The 22,354-nt window shown below is 37.0% G+C and overlaps 1 protein-coding gene across 3 annotated transcripts in view; it reads left to right on the forward strand.

Annotated features, from left to right (window-relative positions):
* il16 (interleukin 16) overlaps window positions 1–22,354 on the forward strand; it is a 47,693-nt gene extending 25,339 nt beyond the window's left edge. The window contains exons 8-24 of one of the 3 annotated variants that reach the window (XR_008637855.2): window positions 2,187–2,297; window positions 2,510–2,624; window positions 2,777–2,850; window positions 4,708–4,927; window positions 6,820–6,937; window positions 7,027–7,159; window positions 8,324–8,423; window positions 10,586–11,076; window positions 11,621–11,677; window positions 11,991–12,096; window positions 12,484–13,888; window positions 14,436–14,622; window positions 15,351–15,452; window positions 15,886–16,132; window positions 16,476–16,604; window positions 20,005–20,329; window positions 21,076–22,354. Coding sequence is in view for 2 of the 3 variants with exons in the window: in XM_055180146.2 (XP_055036121.2) it covers window positions 2,187–2,297; window positions 2,510–2,624; window positions 2,777–2,850; window positions 4,708–4,927; window positions 6,820–6,937; window positions 7,027–7,159; window positions 8,324–8,423; window positions 10,586–11,076; window positions 11,621–11,677; window positions 11,991–12,096; window positions 12,484–13,888; window positions 14,436–14,622; window positions 15,351–15,452; window positions 15,886–16,132; window positions 16,476–16,604; window positions 20,005–20,171 (3,762 nt within the window). In the remaining variant the exon portion in view is untranslated. Of the gene's footprint in view, window positions 1–2,186; window positions 2,298–2,509; window positions 2,625–2,776; window positions 2,851–4,707; window positions 4,928–6,819; window positions 6,938–7,026; window positions 7,160–8,323; window positions 8,424–10,585; window positions 11,077–11,620; window positions 11,678–11,990; window positions 12,097–12,483; window positions 13,889–14,435; window positions 14,623–15,350; window positions 15,453–15,885; window positions 16,133–16,475; window positions 16,605–20,004 lie in introns of all 3 variants that reach the window. The other 2 variants (XM_055180146.2, XM_055180258.2) reach the window with 2 other exon arrangements.

A 22,354-nucleotide genomic window follows, 5' to 3' on the forward strand; every position in this document is an offset into this window, starting at 1 on the left:
AAGGGTTAAACTCCTTAAATAAGATCTTGGGTGAAGATATTTTCACATTTTATTCTATAACATAAAACACCAGTAATACGTCTCAAAAATATTGCAACATGGGCACAATTACCAACAAAAAACACCCTTATTAGTAAACATGTTTTTAAATGTGTTTATTAAAGTTTGAAAGAGCTGTCAGAAGCTTGGTGGTGATGATGTTGATGTCGAGAGAACGTGGTGTAGTTCGCATGTAACCTAGACATCTGTGAAGATTATCTTGTTGGGCGAAACGTGTAAGTGTCATAAACCTTTGTTAAACACAGAGCTTATTTTTTGCGGTAAAGCAAAAGTCTATGGAAACATTTATGGGCTTTTATGGTGATTGAACCAGTGTCCCGATAACTTCCTGGTTGACCTACAAAAATACAGTATGTCATCCCTGCGGCACTCTATTGGGCCACACAAACAGTAGGGGGACGTTCACATTATAACGTTAGCATCCACACCACCAGACGATAACTTTATGCTAATTCGCTCGCGAAGGCACAGTACTCGCGCAAATCATTTACCCTTAATTTGGAGTAAATTCAATGGCATTAACTAATATTTCAATAAAAACGTTTGTAATTGTTCACGTCATTAAATGTATAAATATGCTCTTTTTGTTGCATTTACAGCGGCTATTACCAGCAGATTTCCTCAACACACTGCGTTTCACATAACTCTAAACAGTGAATCTAGTTTGTTAATCTAATATCTTACCTTTTGGGGTTATTGTTAGTGTAGTAACAAAAAACCGTTGTGAAGTCAATTTTAAGTTATTATATGTAATGGACCTCAGCAATGAGCTTCTACACAGAGTCATCTGTCATTTCAAATGCAGGTGCACTTTAAATTCAAATAGATTTGATTGGCTGCCATTCGTTTATCGTTCATCAGTAAAAAAAAAATTGCTCAGCAAGTTATCCCAACGATATCATTCCTTGTATCTAGGGGTGGGCGATAAACCAGTAGACATGATTAACTGGTAGAAATTTGTCAACCGATAGAGATCGTCTCTATCGAGGTTACACGACCACGTCACACTCCTGTACGTGACGTTTGTACACATATTTAAACACCGCAGTTTTAAAGTCGCGCAACCGCTGCTCATAACGCTTGTGAGCATTTTCCCGCTTTTTTGGCCTTAAATACATATATGTGTCAAAATTCCCGCCTTTGCAAGTATCATCAAAAACACGACCAGTTAGAGCTTAAGAGAAAGCGCATGTGTAAGTAAGGTTCGGACTTTGGTCTTAAAGGGGAAGTTACCTAATTTTGTTCCACTGCTCTTGACCAAATCACTTTTCTACCTTAAATAAAAAAATATATATGCATACATACATAATTATTTATTATCATTACTTTATCACTGACTGTTTATCTTCAGAGAGCTTGAGTTTTGTTTGTTTTTATTTTCTTTTAATGCTTGTATCAGGTTTTTGTGAGAATTATGAAAATTGTTATGGTATTAAAGATTTTAATAACACAAAAAATCTCTACCGTGATACATATCGTTATTATGATATAAAACGAATCCTATCGCGATAGAGGTTTCAGTCATATCGCCCACCCCTACTTGTATCTTTATCGTTATAGTTGTTGTGTGAACTCTGCAATTCTCTTTAAAATAAAACGATTTTTTTTTTATTATATTTTTTATCTTTATCGTTTTAATGTGATTGGCCCTTTACACGGCTATTGTTACCCAATCATATCATATAGATCATTTACATGTAAATGTCTTAGAGGTACATCAGCAAATAAACAAACAAACAAACAAATTGAAATAATTGAATTCGTCTCTTTGCTTCGATTCTGCGACTTTTCTGAATGTTATCTGAACAGTAAACTACCTTTCACAGTTGCGTTTTATGTGATAATGGAATTATTACACTGGTAATCATATAAATGGTGGTTACAGTAAGTGCTCTAAGAATCTCTATTCCTCTAAAAGTGCTCTTCCGAAGTGCTTTCCCGTTCCCATCAGCAAAGTGGCTATATTAATAAATATCACACTGCACGTCTAACACAAATATGACCACAACATCTAACTCACATTTGCTCTGCTGAATTTCACAAAATGTAAACCTGTTGGCCATTAATCTGCTTACCATATTAGTTAGTTGGTTAGTCTGTTTACTGTATGTTCTCTGTTTCTGCAGGCAGTGGTCAGACCATCTCGCTCTCTCAGTTCTGCACATTTGGTCCACTCATGCAGCAGCGTACAAGCTTTTATCATTTCCAACATCGTCCTCATGAAGGGCCACGGCAAGGTTGGAAAACACATTATGGTGTCATACACGCAGGGTCTAAATGTCAAACTTACTTGATTGGCTAACTATTATTTGTAGTCTGGGTCTGCCTATATTATATACTGTACACTACATTGTTCCTTTTAAATAATTGGACACTTGAAAATGTATAAAAGTCATCGCATTGTATTTAAAAGCCCCTAAAGTGATATTGAAACAAACATGTATTTTAGGGCTTGGGATTCAGTATAGTTGGAGGCAGAGACAGCATGTATGGACCGATGGGGATTTACGTGAAAACCATCTTTCCAGGGGGAGCTGCAGCCGCTGATGGAAGGCTACAGGAAGGTGGACTTGCTAGTTAAATATCACACTGTAATTGGTAATGGATGAGCATATCTATCAGGATCTATCCAGACGGGATGTTCGAAATGATGCATTAGCCGGAAGCGGGACGAAATATTATATTAGGTAACTCTATTACTGTTTCTGCTTTACAGGAGATGAAATACTGGAACTGAATGGTGAATCTCTTCACGGTTTGACCCACGAAGATGCATTACAGAAGTTTAAAGTGAGTGACATCACCTCCATAGGTGCATATTTTAAATGTGATCTATTATTACATAACAAACATATTTTTTTAATAAACTAATATGTGTTATTAAACGCTGATGACTAGAGCGAGACAGAAAATCATTTCTGTGCTGATATTGAGGAGAATTTTTGATAAAATGTTTTAAATTTAGCTAATGGTGTAGGACACTGCTGTTAAAACTAAATCAAATTACCTAAACATGCCGAAGAAATTTTAAATGATCGCTGTCCCTTTAACTCAATAGGTAGAGATTTTCGTTAGCAGTAATGGTCCTGGGTTAGCTGCCAAGGAAGTTAAGCCCGGAATACACTGCAGGATTTTTGCCCTCTTATAAGATCATTAACTTATCACACTGTGCGACATGGATCGTTTAAACTCGGTTACGACAAGCACGTAGACTGTACGATGATGACACGGAAGCGTCGGCGGCTGCGTCACACGTTAACGCAACGTCACCAGCATGCCCTCGTGGCAGGTCATAGCAGCAAACACACTGTGCGGTGATCATGCCGAATTTCTGACATTTCAGAAAACTATCGTAGGCTATCTTTGGGCACAAGACCGGGAAAACAGCCGTCTTTGAACCTCTCTCATTGTACGACATAGGTCCACCGATGAAGAGCCACGATCACAGAAATCGCGGCGATTGTTTCACGATGGCAATCTTTCGTCTGGGACAGCCAATAATCGTGCAGTGTATTCCGGGCTTTACAGGAATTCGTACGTATTTTACAGGTCGGCTAATTCATATGAATTTCGTACAAAGTTAATCATAAAAAAGTATGATTATTCGAAAAATAAAAACAATTATGAAATCCCACCTCTAACCCCAACATCACAGGGACAAATACAAATCGATAACAATAACGTGCATATGTGGCCGTACGAATTATTACGAATAGGTATGATATTACGCAGTGCGTGAACATAGTCCCATGCTAATGAAAGTTACCAAGGGGACTATTTTCGGGCGCTGTGTAATATCATTGCACCTTCTGCAGCCATGTTACGGCAGCAAAGTCCTTGATTATTACACCAGAATGAGAGTATAGTTCCTGCCCATATCGGCCTAGAAAATCGTAAGTTTTAATTTTCCGTCTTTCTTACGATGTAAATACAGGAGAATCATGTTTTAAACAGGAAAAATATCCAAACTCTTTTGTCGTTTTTGAGCACAATGCTAATGGACTAATCAGATTCAATGTATTATGCTAGACCTGGAGATTAGCTGAATGGATTCCAAAAAGGTATAAATCCATTTTTTTTTTGGTGCAGTGTGTAATTTTAAGAAGGATCTCTTGACAGAAATGCAAAATAATATACAAAACTATTTGATCAGGGGTGTATAAAGACCTTTTTATAATGAATTGTTATGTTTTTATTACTTTTATCTAAATACATAGAGGGTCCCCTTACGTGGAAGTCGCCATTTTGTGCCGCCATGTTTCTACAGAAGCCCTTAACGGACAAACTTGTTTTTACTAAGTTGTCTACGTCGATTACATGTTTTTCCAGTGGCGGGTACCATAGCTTCTTTATGCGTTTCAAAACGAGGGGTGAGCAGTCGACTTAGCCGTTGGTTGCAATTCACAACCTCACCACTGGATGCCGCTAAAATTTACACACTGCACCTTTAACTCTAGGGGAGCTGGAAAATTAGCTCATAAAATAGTGACCCTTTAAGCTAATGTCAGCTGACTCTCAATGTATATAATTATACATAAAATAGCTAAACATTTGGTAATATCACAAATGTCTGTATGCGTACTGTGATTATGTGAATGTCATCTACTTTATGTTTCCAAGCAATAACCTGTGCATCTCTATCTGAAGCAAGTGAAGAAGGGTTTGTTAACGCTGGTGGTGAGGACCAGTCTGCGGGTGGGAGCTCTGCCGGGCAGTCAAGGGCAGGTGTCTCAGCTGTGCCGATCCAGATCTCTGAGCTCCAGCACGGGTATAAGCCGAGCCAGCGCTGACCTGGGAGAATATAACTGCCTCGGTAACCCTGCGAAGCCCCAGGACAGGGTCATGATGGAAATCACCCTCCAGAAAGGTCAGCATCCATGTCAACATATACACTTGTGGGCTGGGTTAAAATGCTAATTAGTCTTATAATGCAGATTAACGATGAGGTCCGAGCTCAGGTGCCAGTCCTGGTGTAAAAGTGATTTTTCTTATAGGCTGATAACATGCATTAGCATAAACTGTCTGGAGTTTTCTCATTTATTTTATTATTTGGTAATTTCACAAATGCCAATATGCATACTATGAAGTTAGTCGTGTAATAATAATAATCTGGTTTATTGGTTCATCATTTGAAGGATATCATAAGGGTTGCATATTTGCTATGCCTTGGCCAGCATCTGTGTTTGTGTTAAGTTTGTTTGTTTCTGTCCTAACACTGTCTCAGATGCGATAAACACTGTGATGACACAACTAGCTGTTTCTGAAGCTTCATGTCACACATCAATCAAACGCTTCCTTTTCACGCCCTGCATAACAGCATAAATTCAAATACATATCTTGTCAATGTTGTCATGTCCGTATATTGTCAAAATATACAAAAATGGCCAAAAAATATATTTTGCTGGAATATATTTTAAAAATAAATATTTTTCAAAGCATTTAAAAATAGGAAATACATTCCTGTCGCATTGAAAGAAAAGCTTTGTTTATGTTACAAACCTGTATGGTAAAAAGGTTCAAATAAAATATATATTTTTTATATATAGTTAACTCCAAAATATACTTGTATTTAGCATTTAGCATTTCAAATATATTTTGGTCAGGAAAAAAATATATTTTTGCTGTATGGATTGTAAAATTACTTTAAATTTTATTATGCTTGCCCCTGAAATACATTTTTAAATGTATGTTAATATATGAAGGTTAAGTTTAGTTTGCGCGAAACAGCACACGAAATGCGGTAGTAACGTCTAGCATAAGTCATGTCGTATCGATTCCTATCGACGTTGAACACTAATCCTATTCTAATAGCGTCACCAAGCTGCGCAATTGGTTAGCGACCTCTAGTGGTGAAAATTACATTTTGTGCCTTTAAGTTAATACAAAACTTATGTTACAGTGAGGAAGATTTACAGTATGTGATCCGAAATTAGATTAAAATCTTTTATTTACTTTTATATCATTTGTAGGCTTATGTTGTAGCTTTTTCTGTGTAACACAAATATAAGCGGTTGTCAGGCTAAATTAACGGCATTATAACGATTTAAAGAGTTTATTATCAGCTCATATTTTTTTTGTAGTTCTTGTTGACAAGCAGGTAATTAAGTGCTGGACATTGTTAATTATAGTTTATAAAAGTGCTTATGCAGTCATTCAGTTTACTGAAGAAGTGACCGGTTTGCAGAGACTGTTGTGTACCACAAAATGGATGTTGACGATTTTTGAAAATCTGTCTTTCCATGTTTAAGTGCTATAATTGGGTCCCCAGTGCTTCTATCAACCTAGAAAATGTGAAAAAGATCAACCCAATAACTTAGTTTTGGTAAATCATTCTCTGCAAGCACATGAAGAATTAGGTCATTGAAATTGCTCTCCTTATGATGTCATAAGGAGATTTTATTATAATAATACCGCCCCTTAATCTGCACTATCCAATCACAGCACTGCCATTTAGTGCAGAGAGAAAGAAAGAGAGAAAATAATTCAAAGCACAATTGAGTTTCAATTGCAACAAACCACCATTATGGAGATCAGTGAATTTCATCAGCTCATTTGCATTTTAAAGGACACACCCAAAATGCCACATTTTTGCTCGCAACTACAAAGTATCAATTTAAACATGTTAGTATAAATTATCTATATGGTATTTTGAGCTAAAACTTCACATGTGTACTCTGGGGACACCAAAGATTTATTTTACATTTTAAAAAAGTATTGTGACATGGCCCCTTTAATATTTGGTTTTGTCTATTTGCTCAGAGTTCGGTGTAGGTTTAGGTATCGGGCTGTGCTGTGTTCCTTCAGCTGGGTGCTGTCCGGGAATCTACATTCATACGCTGTCTCCAGGATCAGTGGCCCACATGGATGGACGTTTAAGGTACAGACCCAACATTTCGTCCGAACCTAAATGTCATATTCATTTCAGCCTAACGTTACTTTGATGTCTTTTTCTGTGTGTGCCATCAGATGTGGCGATGAGATCATGGAGATTAATGACACGGTGGTTTGTAGCATGACACTGAATGATGTGTACACAGTTCTGAGTCAGTGCAACCCGGGCCCGGTCCAAATCATCATCAGTCGACACCCCGACCCAAAAGTAGGTTTAAGTTTTTCTTTCGGTAGGATAATGTAATAGAGCGGCACGGGACAGATTTACTAAGAGAAGTCACATGCATGTTTGACTCTTCGTTATGAATGTGCACTGCAAAAAATGATTTTCAAGAAAAAAAATCTTAGTATTTTGTCTTAAATTAAGATGCTTTTTCTTGATAAGCAAAACGACCCAAGAAAATAAGTCTAGTTTTTAGACCAAAAATATCAAATTTAAGTGATTTTGTGCATAAAACAAGCAAAAATATCTGCCAATGGGGTAAGCAAAAAATCTTGAACATTTTTCTTAAACACTAAATTCAAGAAAAATTTGCTTACCCCATTGGCAGATTTTTTTTGCTTGTTTTATTCATAAAATTACTTAAATTTGATATTTTTGGTCTAAATACTGGACTTATTTTCTTGGGTCGTTTTGGTCATCAAGAAAAAGCATCTTAATTTAAGAATTTTTTGATATTTCTACTGAAAACAAGACAAAAATACTAAGAAATGTTTTTCTTGAAATAATTTTTTTTGCAGTGTAAACACGTGTATTTATTTGATCTAAGTCTAATGGTGCGTTCACACCAGATGCGAATGAAGCATTAAGTGTGAGTGATTTACATGTTAAGTCAATGCAAAGACGCAACAGACATCCTGCGGTGTGAATGATCGTTTTGGGGCGTTTGACGCGCTCAACACTAGTTGAAAAATCGTAACTTTGGTGGATATTTGCACTAGTGTTGGGCGATATGCCGTACTAGATCGTACTATCTTCAGCCTGTGAGATCGCTGATACATAGTATCGGTTCTACCACATGCAGTTTCTACCACATGCATCTTCTGCCTATTTTTCTAGAGATAAATAAATGACTCTGATGGCAGTATCTTTGCATTGCACCATGGGATGTCATTTTCAAATAATGCCCGTCAACATTGCATTTTATTATTATTATTGTTAAAATTAGTTGGTCTCGCTGACTTGGTCTGAAATTATGAGTCCTTCTCCTCCCACTGTGGTCCGAGACCGAGTCTTTGAAAGAACAAGTTCGAGAAGAGTCTGAGAAAGCAGAAATCGGTCTCGAGTCCTACATCACTAACATTCGCGTCTGGTATGAACGCACAGTAAGTTTACGAATGTTGTGTAAATGATGTTTTTGTGTGTATGAAGGTTTCAGAGCAGCAGTTAAATGAAGCCATCGCTCAGGCGGTTGAACACAGTAAACTCAGGAGAGACCGAAGTCAGTGGAGTATGGATGGATTTCACAACAGTATGTTGTCTGGCTTATATTTTTATATATTTGAGTCATGCTAAAAGGATATAGTTCGCCCCCAAAAATGAATTAACTCACCCTCATGTTGTTCTAAACCTGGATGTGTTTCTTTATTCTGTTGATGACAAAAAAAGTTTTTTTGATAAACGATGGTAACCACACAGTTGATGGTACCCATTGACTTCCATAGTAGGAAAAACAAATACTATGGAAGTCAATGGGTTTATAAAAATATAATCTTTTGTGTTCAACAGAATAAAGAAACTCATATAATTTCAAAACAACATGAGGGTAATAAATGATGACAGAACTTTAATTTTGGGGTGAACTGTCCCTTTAAGTCGCAAAAATTGACTTTGACTCGACCCCCAATTCGCTGGTTTTACAAAAAAAATATATATGACCTGATGTGGTTTAAATACAACAAAATTATCCCATGTGAAGTCTTTCTCTTCTTTAGTAAAAACACATGGGCATTTTTTCAGACCACAGCGGTTCATTGCCAGCTTAACAGATTTAAGACAATAATGACTAAACAAGTACAGTACTTCACAGGCATGCAACCACTATTTTGAGAAATATATCGTCCATCTGTGGAAATGACATCATATGCATGCATTAAAACAATAGCAGTGTTTAATTTAGGAATAGATTTGATCATAATACAGTATATTGGTAGTGTGGCTTTATATGGAGGAAAACAAATCCAGTTTACAAGAGTTTCCCGTTTCTATACTAAATCGAAATAAAATGTTGTCATTGACAAGGCATTCACAGAAAGAAATTACTTAGTGGTTTTTGGGTCAGCGATGGACACCATTTTTGTTGGAGGGACTTTCAGTTGTAAGTCTGAATGGAAGGGTCCAAAAATATTATAGTAAATGTAAATTAAATGTTGGTGTCCAAGTGATGCCTAAAATGTTTAAATAACAAAAGACTTGAAGGCTCAAACTTGAGGCCCGAACTTAAACAATAATTGTGATTAAACAATAATTAATATAATAAAACAATAATTGTGATAAAAAAAATTAATTGAGGGCTGAATGGGGTGTGTGTGGCTTGTTGGGATGGTGTGGAGCCCCTGTGGGGACATGGAGCAAAAAATAAATAAAGTTTAGTTTTGCGTACGCACGTGAATCTATCGCGTGCTCACGTGAAACTTTCGCTTTCAAGTGTGCATGTGATAGATTCACGTGCGCACGCAAAACTAAACTTTATTTAATTTTTGCTCCATGTCGCCTTAGGGGCTCCGTACTATCCTAACAAACCATACATATTTTATTCAACTTTCAATTTAAAAAAATATACAATTTTTGTTTTATAATTTTAGGCCACAAGTTTGAGCCTTCAAGTCTTTTGTTTTTAATTTTAGACATTGCTTGGACATTAATATTTGTCATACATTTATTATAATATTTTTGGACTTTTTATATTCAGACTTACAGCTGAAAGTCTTTCTAATAAAAATGGTGTCCATCACTGACTTAAAAACCACTAAGTATTTTCTTTCTGTGAATGCCTTGACAAATAACAACATTTTATTTTAATTTAGTATAAAAACGGGAAACTCTTGTAAACTGGATTTGTTTTCCCCCATATAAAACCACACTACCAATATACTGTATTATGATCAAATGATGACTCTATCTATTCCTAAATTAAACACTGCTATTGTTTTAATTTTTACGTGAGCATGCGAAACTAAACTTTAAAAAAATCTGCACATGAAGGTTTTGCGTGAGCACATGAAACTAAACTTTAGATTTTTTTACTCCAATGTCACCTTAGGGGCTCGGTAGGATAGGACAACATATACAACTATTACAATACAACTATTTGAAAATCTGGAATCTGAGTATGCAAAAAATTGAAATATTGAAAAAAAATACACCTTTAAAGTTGTACAAATGAAGTCCTTTGCAACACATTACAACTGATAAATACATTTTTATATATTTGTGGTAGGAAATGTACACAATATCTTTATGGAACATGATCTTTATGTAATATCCTCATATTTTTTGACATAAAATAAAAAGTGAGCAATAGCCAAAAATACATTGTTTAAGATTGGTTTGTAGTCCAGGATCACATTTGCATACAAATGAAAAAGTGACTGTAAAGATTGGGCATTACATTCATTTCTTATCTAATCTCAGGTCTGAGGAGATCAGAAGGTTGTCCTCACAGCAGACAGAAGTGCGTCCGCTGTCTAGACCGGAGCTCAAACCAGTTAAATTGTAGACGGGCACAGAAGCCCATGATCCGGTCCTGCAGTGAAGGTGCCTACAGTCATCGCTGTATCCCTGAGAGTGTCAGCACTCATTCCTTCCTACAACCTGATCACGTCAACAGAGTACAGAGCATGGACGTCTCCTTAACCACCAACAGTGATATTTCACTCAATAACAGACTGTCTCCATTTACCGACGATGACTATAACGTTCCTTATAAATGTCCAGTGAATTTCACTGAACAACAACCAAGAGGTGTGGTGAGAAACTCAATGCCAGGACCAGCAAATCAGACACAGAGATGCTGCAGACGACAAGACGTTAGCGGTCAGGACGAACTGACTGATTCGAGTTGCTCCAGTCAAGGTTCTCCAGTGAGAGAGAAGGATCTACTGGCTTCTCAAAGCAACTGCCAGGTAGCAATTTATAGCTATATAAATATTATAGCTGCCCGGACAGCAGACGACTCTGGGCCGGATCCGGGGCCGAAGTCAGCGCATCCGGCCCGGATTCGTCTGCTGTCTGGTTGTATAAATTAAATGCACTTTTAAATGCAAACATGAAATTTGATTTGATTTAGACAAGCAAACAAAGTTTGTATATATTTAAATATAAGGTATTTATTCCTGTTTAAGATGTAAAACAATTTTTTTGTTGTTGTTTGCTCTCTTCCGATGTGGCCAAGTAGGCGGATTTTACTCTGCAGCACATGCATTGCCCATAAATGGTATTTGAGTAAGTCAAAGCGTGATTGGCTAAGGTGCGATCCTCCATGAGTTTTGCAATGTCAGTATTATCATCAGCACGCATCTACAGGAAACTACAGTTTGACACACTGTATCAAAACGAATGCAATGATGCATTTGTTTGCATATTGATACAAATTTGTGTGTCATCATTTAAAATCATTCAAACCATTCACAGCCTCATTCTGTCTTTGATCTCTCCACATGCATCTAGTTTTTCTGCAGTCTGTACAGGGCTTTGAGAAAGATCTCAAGGCTTCTGTTTAACAATGTACGTAGAAATCCATACTTCCTCTTTCTGGACTGGTTTATGTTGGTGTTTGGTGATGAAACCTTTGATTTGTTCCAATGTTACATATTTTTTTGCACTTCATCATATATTTCATCTCCCCCATTGGTGCACCCATTTGATTTGATCAAATGTAGGATTTTGGTGTTTATGTTTTTGTCTTCATGTGAATGTTTGGAAGTTTTGCATGTCTATGGTTGCATTTACGCATGATGAAACAATGCCGGATGTATTTCTACACCTTTTCAAATTTTTGTACTTAAAATCAGGCAATCTTTTCCTGTTTTTGTGACAGGAAGTGGTTGAACGCTCAGAAGTCGGAAGTAAAGCGTCTGCATGTATCTCTGAAACTAAACCTGACACAAGTGACACAACACACAGAGGGGGTAGAGAACACGGAGGTATGTCAGACATAAACTAATACATGAACTAATACAACCTGTCAATATTCATCTTTTTTCCAAATAACATTATTAGTAATATATGTGTATATAGGTTGAATTTAGACATTTCATTCATATTATTGTTTTGAAGATTAAGAAATGAAAAGAAACTTACTTCCTATGATGGTTTTTTTCATTTCCTGACTCTACTAATAACAGAACATGTGAATATTCTAAAGCTATGTTTTCCAAAATAAAATAACATTTGCAATTGCTATATTTTTAAATGAATACGCAAAAATTATTCTGTGACAGTTTGTGGGTTACTGCTTTTTACTTTGCACTTCTCTGTTTGGCTGCTCATTAAAGGGAAATACATCTGAACACTATTACATAATGTTACAGGTCCAAAAAGCCCTTCACCCGTGTGTAGTCCGAGCAGACGGGTCGGTTTGAGACGGCAGGCTCGTGTGGAGGTCAGTACAGATCAACAACTTGATCCCTGGGTCAAGATCACAGATAGCCCGGAGAACCAGTCGTACTGTTCCAAAACCATGAGTGACCTTAATGGGGATAATGAGGTTAATGGCACACCTCCAGAAAGCACAAACGTCACCTCGGACTCATCTTCCGAACAGACACCCAATGTTAAAAAAGGGCCCCCGGTGGCTCCGAAGTCTGCGTGGGTACGTCAGAGCCTGAAGAACATTAAGTCTGGAAAACCAGTTAAAGAGGCTGTGAAACAACCGGACATCCGGAGCCAGGACACCGGAAGAACCTTTGGGAGTGGTCTGAGGAGTGCTTCATCAGGAGGCAATTTGTCAATTAGGCAGAAGATCAGTTCGTTTGAGACTTTCTCAAATGCAGAAGCAGCAGAAAGGCCAAGCAGGAGAGTGGCCGCAGCAACATGCCCTCCTCCAATAGAGAAGACAGCTAAAACACAGACAGCAGACTATAGCAATACAGGGAGAACCAAGGTTGTCACCAGTAACTTAGAAAATAATGATAACTGCCAGTCTCTACCAACAATTTCTGCTTCCACACAGCCTGCAGTGGAAGAAAAGCAATCAGCTTCCCTCAGTTCAAATATCGCTTCAGCCCCCCATTCTCTAGAGGAAGAAAAGCAATCGGCTTCCCTAAGTTTAAATATCGCTTCCGACTCCCATACTCTAGATGAAGAAAAGCAATTGGCTTCCCTAAGTTTAAATATCGCTTCAGCCCCCGATTCTCTAGAGGAAGAAAAGGAATCAGCTTCCCTAAGTTCAAATATCGCTTCAGACCCCCATACTCTAGAGGAAGAAAAGCAATCTACTTCTCTTGGCTTAAATATCACTTCAGAGTCCTGTGAGCCAATACTCGATGAGGAACCCACTCGTGAGTCCACAAGTATCTCGAAAGAGCTTTCCCCAGTTGCTGAGACCGAGCAAGAACCTTCTTCCCCTGTAAGCCACGTCCCACGAAGATCAAGCAGTTCAAAAGAAGGTACTTCAGAAAAGCCATATTCATCCGAAGGTGTTGGCACTCACGCCGTAAGTTTGAGAACCAAGAGTCTACCCCTCAGTCCATCAGATGCCCCCAGTCAATGTGGCCTGGAAGGGGAAAGTCTGGGGATCATCTTGTCTTTCAGCAACCAGGTGTCCAATGCTCTGATGCGGTCCATGCAGTCACTGCCTCAGTCTCCTTGTGTGAGATTTGGAAACCCCTGGGGTGCCCCACCAGGATCCCCTATTCATAATCCTGTAGAGGCAGACTCGTCAAGCGAAAAGCCCCCACCGACCGTAGAGACCAATGAGAGGGGTTTCTCTGTAAGGTATGTGTAATCGCAAAGGATATTGATTGTTCAAATAGATGCACTTGCAGGATTAAAGCTTTACACATTTGCTTGACACAGTATTGCTTGAGTTTGGATAAAATCACACGGACCAGAGCCAACAATGCCAAATGGTTTCATGTTGAAAGCTGCCCGTACGATAAAGGCATTGCACAGATTTGAATAATTTGAGAGTCTGTTCTTAAATGAAACAAGAAAAGGACATGCAGCTTGGTTGCATTACTCACACACAACAGACCCTTTCATAGTACTGTTTTGTATGCAGATAATCTGAGAATATCTTATCACTTTAGGGAGAAACAAATGAAGCATGTTTGACCCAGAAGAGTCTTTATATAAAACACTTTGTGATGTTAGGAAATTGGTCGCAACATGTGCAAATGACACATAAAATCAGCTTGTACTTCAAGCAACTGTAGTCATGAGTCTTTTTAAATGTGTTATGCTGTAAAACCAACATCCTCTTGGCAGGGTCCCAAATTTAGTTTTAGTGGTAATAGCGACCTATACTTTTCCTGGTCCACAGCCTGGCCGAACTGAGAGAGCGCACTATTGAGAGAGGGGAAGACTGTGAGAAGCCAGAAGAGACACCCGAACGCCCCCTAAACTCAGCTTCGGCGGTCTGTGCCCAATCCATGATCTCAGCCCTTCCGCCGGAGGAGATCCAGCAGATGATTCAGGAAGTCAAGGATCTGGATGAAGACACGCTAAGGGTGAGCGACTCTCTGGTTCCGTAATCACACGAACCACAAAGTACATGGTTTTGTCTGTTTTTCATTACTTCCACATTTTGCCGTGTAAACTTTAATATGTACGAGAGGTGTGACTAAAGAACAGCCAGTTCTCTATAGAGACAAAAGTGCTCGAAAAAGTGAATGAAGGAGGTTGTATTAGGTGACTCCTAAATGTTTTATGCTAAGCTAAATGAATGGCTGTATTCCTCGGTTTGGATATAGTCCGGAATAATGGGCTAATGCCCTGGAATGTCAAACTGTCAGAGACCTCAAGTCTCACATCACATCAAAGACCTCTTTAAGAGAATATGGCACATCATTTGCTATTAGAGTACTCTTTGAATTATTTAAATAGTACAGCAAAACCACGTGTTGGTTTGTGTTATATAGCCTACTAAATTATTTTAGCCCAATCATCCGCTCATCTTAGCTGATAGTGGGCTCGTGGGACCACAGACCAACCCTGGGCTACAGCACAAGCAGATAAAAGCCCACCTGGAAACTATTAAAGAAGTGTTTATAAAACGAATTCTCAAATGCAGCTCATTCTCTAGCATGTTTCATAATGACTGCTATGCTAAATGGGTTACAGTATGGATATTCCGTTATGGATATTCGGTATAGCCACATTACAAAGGGTGTTCAAACCCACCAACCACAAAATGGTCCAGAAACAAGACTGAATTGGTTTTCTTAACATCCATTAGCAACTGGAAGACATCCACGTTGTGATTCTGCATAAAGAGGAAGGAGCTGGCTTGGGTTTCAGCATCGCTGGAGGTATCGATCTAGAGAACAAAGCGACTACAGTGAGTGATGCTTCCACATCTTCAACACCACGGTTAATGTACTTCACCCGTCAATAGACAATTAGCAAACGTTCAAATACTTGATGCTCGTAAATGCACAAACCTCATGTCACTCCAACCATGAAAAACAACATCCAAATGAATTGGGATTTGCACTGTCCAGCTTTGAAAAGGACAAAAACGGTGCACAGTTCAAAAATGAAATAAATTGTTTTTATTTTAAAGTAATTAAATAATTCATAGCTGAAGTGACACGATCTCCGTGCAAAGTTCGAAGATGCAAATACATCATGTGGTCATGTGGTCACCATATCTGTGAGTGCAAACTGTCTGTGGTTAATGCTAGCAACACATCTAAATTGAATTAGCAGGTTCTTTTGGATCAAAGTGTATTAATTTCACTCCACCAATGTACCAAATCTTCCTCCTTCAGGTCCACAGGGTTTTTCCCAGTGGCCTGGCCGCTCAGGAGGGCACCATAGAGCGAGGCGATGAAGTTTTGTCCATCAATGGGCAAACACTGAAAAACATCACGCACAGCGATGCCACGACGATACTCAGGCAAGCCCGCAACATGAAGCAGGCGGTGGTGGTGGTGTGCAAGAATAAAGATGCGGAGGGCAAAGATGCTAACGCTAATGAGTTTAGCTGCAGCAGTGGGGCAGACAACAGCTTCACAGGTGGGTCTTGTGTTTATAAAGCTAATGCTTTTTGAATAGTGCTTGTAAGCACTTAAGGGCGGGTTCCTGGACAGGGTTTAGATTGATCAGGCCTTAGTTTCTTTAGGACATTTAAGTAATATTTACAAATAAACCTGTGGTGTGCATATATGTGTACTGATATATGTTAAGATATGTCAGTGCAAGATGTTTTAAATTAAGGCAGCTCAAACATGCATTTTAGTCTGGGACTAGAATAAACCCTGTCTGGGAAACCTCGCCATAAAGTGCTAATATAACAACACATGTTTGTAAATTGACATTATACTATTAATTCTATGATTTGTGACGCAACGTCTCACAGGAGATGACGGAGGCGAAGTTGTAACTCTCGAGTTGGAGAAGAATGCAGGTGGCATTGGATTTAGTCTCGAGGGTGGAAAAGGCTCGATTAACGGAGACAGACCACTGACTGTCAACAGAATATTTACAGGTCAGAACATTACAGAAACTTTATTCAAAACATTCACGTAATTTCATCGTACAGATTTGCGCAAAACTTTTGCGATATTTTCTAAATATTTCCATTAACCGATGTTATGCGACTAAACCGCATAATGAAAATATTCCTCTTGCGTTTAGTCATTCGAGAAGTCACATTTTTATTCGAAAGAGACACAGACAAGCCCCTTGCACTTGGGAGCTGTCATGTATTTGGTGTTTCTCAGAGATTATAGTATGTGACTTCGCATTTTTGAAGAATGATCATGTGACATTTATGCATGTCAGGTGATCTGCGAGTTACATGCACTTTTTGGCGCTTTTTCATTACATAGTACCACACGGTTTGCATTGGGTCAGTTTACTTTTGAGGGCTTTTCCACTTCCAAGCGACCCGAGCTGATACCAAAACGTGACGTGAAAACACTGTAGATCACTGATTGGTCTGAGAGAATCGTCACTACCAGCGTCCTCGCTATAATGTAAGATTAGCTTTACCTTCATGCTAGCTTGCGCTATCTCGAGTAAACCTGTTGTCATCTGTGCTCTGCTATAAGTTCCCAAACTCCCTTTTAGCGATGAAAAACATCCACAGGTTGTGAATCAGGAACACATAACAGTTTTTTTTAAAGACTTGCAGTTTGTGGCGGCACATTCGCGACGCGCACGTCCGCATATATGCTTAAATGCAACTTAAATGAGGCTATGCGGAGCGCGTCGACAGGTGTTTTTATAGAAACTGTCATGTGAGATAGAGCTAGTGATAAACGCGGTGTGCAAACAACTATTTGTGGTGGTCAATTTTAAATTTGTGGCGGACTGAGAAATAAATAAATGTATGGGAATGTACAACCATGCTCTAACTTGTATGATTTTTACCGCAGTAGGCAGCGCAAATATAAAGACACGCCTATAATCCCTCCCACTGCAAGTGTTACTAAACTCGATGGAAAAGCTAACCAAGCCAAAGTGAGGTGAGCTGACCCAAACCAAACCGTGGGCAACTATGCAATGGAAAAGCACCATATGTGATATAGTTCTTTATTGAACTGCCTGAAAAACCACCTTACTGTATGTGAGCGAAAAAAAAAAAAATTGTTTCGTATTTTGGTCGTATTTTTTTCATTTGCAATTTTAAAGATTTTTGATATTTTTGGTCTAAAAACTAGATATAGCAGTGAAAGTAAGACTGTACACTCTCAGAATGGATGTGTTAAAAACCATTTTAGGAACAACACACTAAATGCATTGTCCCAGAATACAAACATCTCTGGGTTACTTTTAACACAACTTGTGTTTATTTTAACACAAAATCAACACAAAACGACACATAATGTGTTAAATAGCATAACACAAAAAATGTGTAAAAAAGTAACGAACCCTTTATTAAGAGTGTAGAAAAGTAACATAGGACCTTAAAGGGATAGTTCTCTCTAAAATTAAAATTTTGTCATCATTAATCACCCAGGAAGATATTGAGCAATGTTGGTAACCAAACCATTTTAAGCACCATAGTCTTCCAAATTAGTATTTTTTCCTACTATGGAAGTCATTGTTGATTCTGTTTCATGCTATAGAATTCAATGGTTACTATCCTTATGCTTAACATCATTTATAAAAATATCTTATATATTAAGAAATCTATACAGGTTTAGAACAACATGAGGTTCAGAAAATTATGACAGAATTTTCATTTTTGGGTGAACTGCACTGCAAAAACGATTTTCAAGAAAATAAATTCTTAACATTTTTCTTGTTTTCAGTAAAAATAATCTAGAAATTCTTGTATTGATATGCTTTTTCTTGATTAGCAAAACAACCACAAAAATTTTTTTTTGGTTTTTGGATCAGGGATATCAAGTTTGGGTGATTTTGTGCATAAAACAAGCAAAAAAAATCTTAAAATTTTTTCTTAAACCCTAAATTCAATAAAAATTCAAGAAAATGTGCTTACCCCATTGGCAGATTTTTTTTTGCTTGTTTTATGCACAAAATCACTTAAATTTGATATTTTTGATCTAAAAACTAAACTTATTTTTTGGGTCGTTTTGCTAATCAAGAAAAAGCATCTTAATTTAAGAATATTTAGATTATTTTACTGAAAACGACAAAAATACTAAGACATTTTTTCCTGAAAATATTTTTTGCAGTGTATAGTGTAGAAAAGTAACATAGTACCTTAAGGGGACAGTTCACCCAAGGTTGAGAATTCTGTCATCATTTAATCGCCAAACCTGTATTATTTTATTTGCTTAATTTTTTCTTTTGTGTTCAGCATAACAATGTTGGTAACCAAACTGTTTTTGAGGACTATCTACTTTCAAAGTAGTTCTTTTCTTACTATGGAAGTCAATGGTGCTTCTGCTTCATGTTTCTTGTGTTAAATTTTTAGGTTAACTATTCCTTTAAAGATAAATGTGAAGACACTGAACATACAATACTACAGTATTGCAGACTTATTTTCCCATGAACTAAATTAACCACGTCATCAATCTTAAAGGGATAGTTCACCCCAAAATTAAAATGCTGTCATCATTAATCGCCCATTTTCTGTGTTCTGCTAAACACAAAAGAAGATATTAACCAATGGTGGTAACCAAACCAATTTTGAGCACCAGTGACTTCCAAAGTAATATTTTTTTGTACTATGGAAGTCAATGGTGCTTCTGTTTCCTGCTATAGAAGTCAATGGTTACAATTAGCTGTGTGCTTAACATCATTTATAATAAAATATCTTGTATATAAAGAAATTTATACAGGTTTAGAACAACATGAGGATGAGAAAATTGTGACAGAATTTTCATTTTTGGGTGAACTATCCCTTTAAAATGACACACAATGTGTAAAAAAGTAGCACATCCTTTCTTATAGTGTAGAAAAATAACATAGTACCTTAAAGGGACAGTTCACCCAAAATTCTGTCATCATTTAATCACCCTCATGTTGTTACAAACCGTTATTATTTTATTTGCTTAATATTTTCTTTTGTGTTCAGCATAATGTTGGTAATGTTGGTTTTCCTACTATGGAAGTCAATGGTGCTTCTGCTTCATGTTTCTTGTGTTAAATTTTTTAGGTGAACAATCCCTTTGAAGATAAATGTGAAGACACTGAACATACAAAACTACAGTATTACAGTCTTATTTTCCCATGCACTAAATTAACCACGTCATCAATCTTAAAGGGATAGTTCACCCCAAAATTAAAATGCTTTCATCATTAATCAAATATGTTCTTTGTGTTAACTTTTTAGGTGAACTATCCCTTTGAAGCTAAATTTAAACACACTGAACATCTACAGTATTGCCGTCTTGTTTTCCCATTCACTTTGTCATCAATCTTAACTAAGCTCTATATTTTATGTTCATGATGCATCTGTTTTCTCCTGGCAGGGACTGATGCCGAGCAAAAGGGCCTGAACTCAGGCGATGAGGTTCTGCAGATTCAGGACTCGCCTCTGCAAGGGCTCACGCGATTCGAAGCCTGGACGATCATCAAAGGTCTAAGTGACGGACCGTTTACACTCCTCATTAGGAAAAAAAAATGTGAGCAGAACTAAAATTGCCGTTTAATGTGAAATCAACTTGAATTTCGCACCATTTCGGGCCTTATGGAAGATGCCTTTACTATTTTGACACCAAAACGTCAAAATAGAACGGTATATTAAAAAATAATAATTAAAGAAATAGTTCACTCTAAAATGTATGATTTTCATAAGTGGGTGATTCTCACGAAAATATGGTTTTAAACATGACAAGCATGAAAATGTAAAAATTGCTTAAATTGACTTTTTTTCCCACCAGACATTGAAAAACAAAGTCTGGAGTAAATGGGAACATTAATTTAAAAACTTTTACTTATCATTTAACACTTTTTGTAACATAATTTAAAAAATTAGTCCTAAAAAATCTCATTACCGCAACAGTCAGAAAACATCAACACTGACATATTTTCAAAATGACATGACAAACCTGAAAGAACATAATTTGGAGATTCTGCACATGCATTTAAAATCAAAGTATTATGCTTCTATTAATTAAATTAACATTTAATAAGCATATGTTGCGGTAATGATAATCAAAATGTTGTGTAAGCATTCTGACAAGACAATATTTCAAATTAACTGTAAAAAATGATCTTACCTGTAAAAATGATTTTTCTGTCATCTAAAGTAGTCTAGCAAAACATCCATTTATTTTTTTTTAATATTTTTGTGTTAATTTGATTAAATTACAACATAACGCATGTTCAAACACAGCCGGACACATTGCGGTAATGAGAATTTCAGCAGAAAATGAGATAAAATTTACAATTATAAATTCTTATGTTGAAATCACACATTGTGCAAGGTAGAACACAGTATTGTGTTAATTCTGATGCTTTTTAATGTTACTATATTACACATTTTAAAGCTAAAATCATTAGTGCCGTGGTGTTTCAATGGTTTCGTGAGAATCACCCAGGTGCGTCAAACATAAAAGTCGAATTTTTGAAAAATTGAAAAAAATTAAAATGAACAATGAGTTATCAAGCTTAAAACAAAAATGTGTTTCTGTAGCTCAACTTGTAAACCATTGCGTTGCAGTGCAAAGGCTGTGGGTTTGACACATACTAATAAAATGTATAGCTTTAAATATACTGTATGTGTCTGCCAAATGCGCAAACGTAATGAAAGTATCATAAAAGTGGTCCAAAATATATATCGCAGTATACATATTCAAAATTTATATTTCCATAAAAGTTAACCAGGTTTGGGAAGATATAAGGGTATGTAAACAGAATTGTTATTTTAGGATGAACTATTTCTTTAAATTCTTTACTCATTCAGTTGTCCCAGGATCTCTTTGCTTTGTTTTGCCATTAATACATATTGACAGCTGTGTGACTTCTGTATGTGCATGATGTGCAACCAGTCGTGCTGGTATCGTACTGTTTCACATAATCAGGGATTAAAATAAGAACACGATTATTTTCGTCTGCCTGTTTTGAAGCTAAGATTTGCACAACCCTGTATATAAATGTTTATTTCAGATCTATTTGTTTTTACCAAAGCAGAGTGTAAAGAAGACGTGTTGCCTTGCATCGGGTTAAAACCTTTAGAGAAGATTATACATGATTAAAATATTTCAGTTATTTTTTTGGTTGTTTTGTGAAATGCTCCCCATAAAAGGTCATCAAAGACAAAAAAGGATTATACTTTATAACATTCGCTACCCTAAAAAGCAGACGACTCTGGGCCGGATCTGCTGACTTCGGTGGGAATCTGGTGTGGATGTGGCTTGAAGTCGTCTGCTGTTTTAATTTAACAAAATAACAAGCATTCACCCTGTGACAGTTAAGTGAACTAACTAGTGCACCAATCACTGCAAGTTTTCCGGTGATGTTATTTATTAACCCCTTTCACACACGCAGCTTTGTATTCCCACCGCAAAATGCAAACTAAAATTTTTAATAATAAAAAATCAAATGCTTTGGTTATAGACTGTAAAATGTACACGTGTATAATTTTAAATGCATGAAATAATGGTTGCGAATACAATTTTGCTCAGTTTCTAATCAGAAATTTCTTCATTCATGACCCACGAATTGCAAAATTACATTTTTAAAAAGCCTTTGTATGTGTGAAAGGGGCTATAAAAATGTTTCCTTAAAAATTAAAGTCTTGAAATTGTTGCAACAAACACATTTTACAGTAACATTTTAAAGTTTTGTAATGTTCAAATAAAGTAACTAGTGGCAAAA

This window comes from Misgurnus anguillicaudatus, chromosome 21, assembly GCF_027580225.2.
Source record: "Misgurnus anguillicaudatus chromosome 21, ASM2758022v2, whole genome shotgun sequence".
In the NCBI taxonomy this organism is placed as follows: domain Eukaryota; kingdom Metazoa; phylum Chordata; class Actinopteri; order Cypriniformes; family Cobitidae; genus Misgurnus; species Misgurnus anguillicaudatus.